At 39.0% G+C, this 1,501-nt stretch overlaps 1 protein-coding gene across 1 annotated transcript; it reads right to left on the bottom strand.

Moving 5' to 3' along the window:
* Positions 1–340: 340 nt before the first annotated feature.
* LOC103741014 (olfactory receptor 4F4-like) lies at positions 341–1,282 on the bottom strand. The gene has a single exon (XM_008841705.2). The coding sequence runs from the start codon at positions 1,277–1,279 to the stop codon at positions 341–343; it is 939 nt and encodes a 312-aa protein (XP_008839927.1). The 5' UTR covers positions 1,280–1,282.
* Positions 1,283–1,501: the final 219 nt, after the last annotated feature.

Below are 1,501 nucleotides of genomic sequence, written 5' to 3' on the forward strand. Positions count from 1 at the left end.
TGAATAATCGGAACAAATATAAAGTTCACCTTTCTTAAAAACATAAAAAATAAGTTAATTTTCCTGTAAATAAAGATTATTCATATTTAAGTTTATGAGACTAATTCATAGTGTCATGGTGGTTGTTCAGTAATGTTATATTCTTTGAGCCACATTAAACCTATATATGTATTGAGAAATTGTTACATTTTTCCTCTTATTTTTATTGGGTTTTTGTGCATTTCATATAATACATGCCAATCAATTTAGAACCCCTTCCCCCGATCCTATATCCTCTTCTTTTAAATCTATTTTATATGGTCAATCTCATTACTTGAAGTACTTAATACAGATTTGAGTACTAAGAATTTCCTTTGGAACCCAGGTGGTAATTTATGAATCTTTTCATAGCATATTTCATTTCTTTATTTCTCAGTGTATAAATGGCTGGATTTAGGAGAGGTGTGAAAACTGAGTAAAATACAGCAAGAAACTTATCCAACCAGATGATGTTGAGAGGCCACACGTAGATGAAGATGCAGGGGGCAAAAAAGAGCAGCACCACTGTGATGTGGGTAGTGCATGTGGACAGTGCCTTAGATGCACCATCTTTAGAGCTTTTGCGAACAGTGAGAAGAATATAAGTGTAGGATATGAGCAACAGAATAAAGCAGGTTACAGCCACAACCCCACAGTTAGCATTCATTAATATATCCAAATCGTGGGAGTCCATGCAGGCCAGCTTGATTACCAGTGGCATGTCACAGAAGAAACTGTCTATTTCCTTAGGGCCACAGAAAGGCAGCTGCACAATCACCACCAGGTGACTCATGGCATGCACAAAGCCAATGGTCCAGGAAGTTAACACCAGTCCAGTGCATCGTTTCAGGTTCATGATGGTGAAGTAGTGGAGTGGTTTGCAGATGGCCACATAGCGGTCATAGGCCATTGCCACCAGGAGCACCATCTCCCCTGCAGCAATGAAATGGGCAAAGAAGATCTGGGACATGCAGCCTGCAAAGGAAATGGTCTTGTTTCCCCTGAGGAAGTCTGTGATCATCTTGGGAGTGGTGACTGAGGAAAGCCACATATCAACGAAGGACAGATTGGCCAACAAGAAGTACATGGGGGAGTGGAGGTGGTGGTCAGTGGTGATTAAAATCATGATTACAATATTTCCAGATGTAATGAGAAGATAAAGCATCAAAAATATTATGAAGAGTAAGACCTGAATATTCTGTGTGGGGGCAAGTCCCCAGAAAATAAATTCTGACACCACAGACTGATTCCCTCCCTTCATTTTAATCAATGTGTCCTCAGAAGTAACCTGGAGAAAAAGAAAGATCCTCAATTACAGGGATGTGAAAGACTACTTAGCTTGCAGAATTTAATATTCATATGGAAACAATATCTACATTGAATATTGAAAAGTATACGTGAAAATAGAAATCTTAGCCAAATGTGCATGGCATTACTTCCCAAAGTGAGTGCTAATGAACCAAGACTATCTTCCCAGGAAGTG

The sequence above is a fragment of the Nannospalax galili genome, unplaced genomic scaffold, assembly GCF_000622305.1.
Source record: "Nannospalax galili isolate Female #2095 unplaced genomic scaffold, S.galili_v1.0 scaffold481, whole genome shotgun sequence".
NCBI classification, from domain to species: Eukaryota; Metazoa; Chordata; class Mammalia; order Rodentia; family Spalacidae; genus Nannospalax; species Nannospalax galili.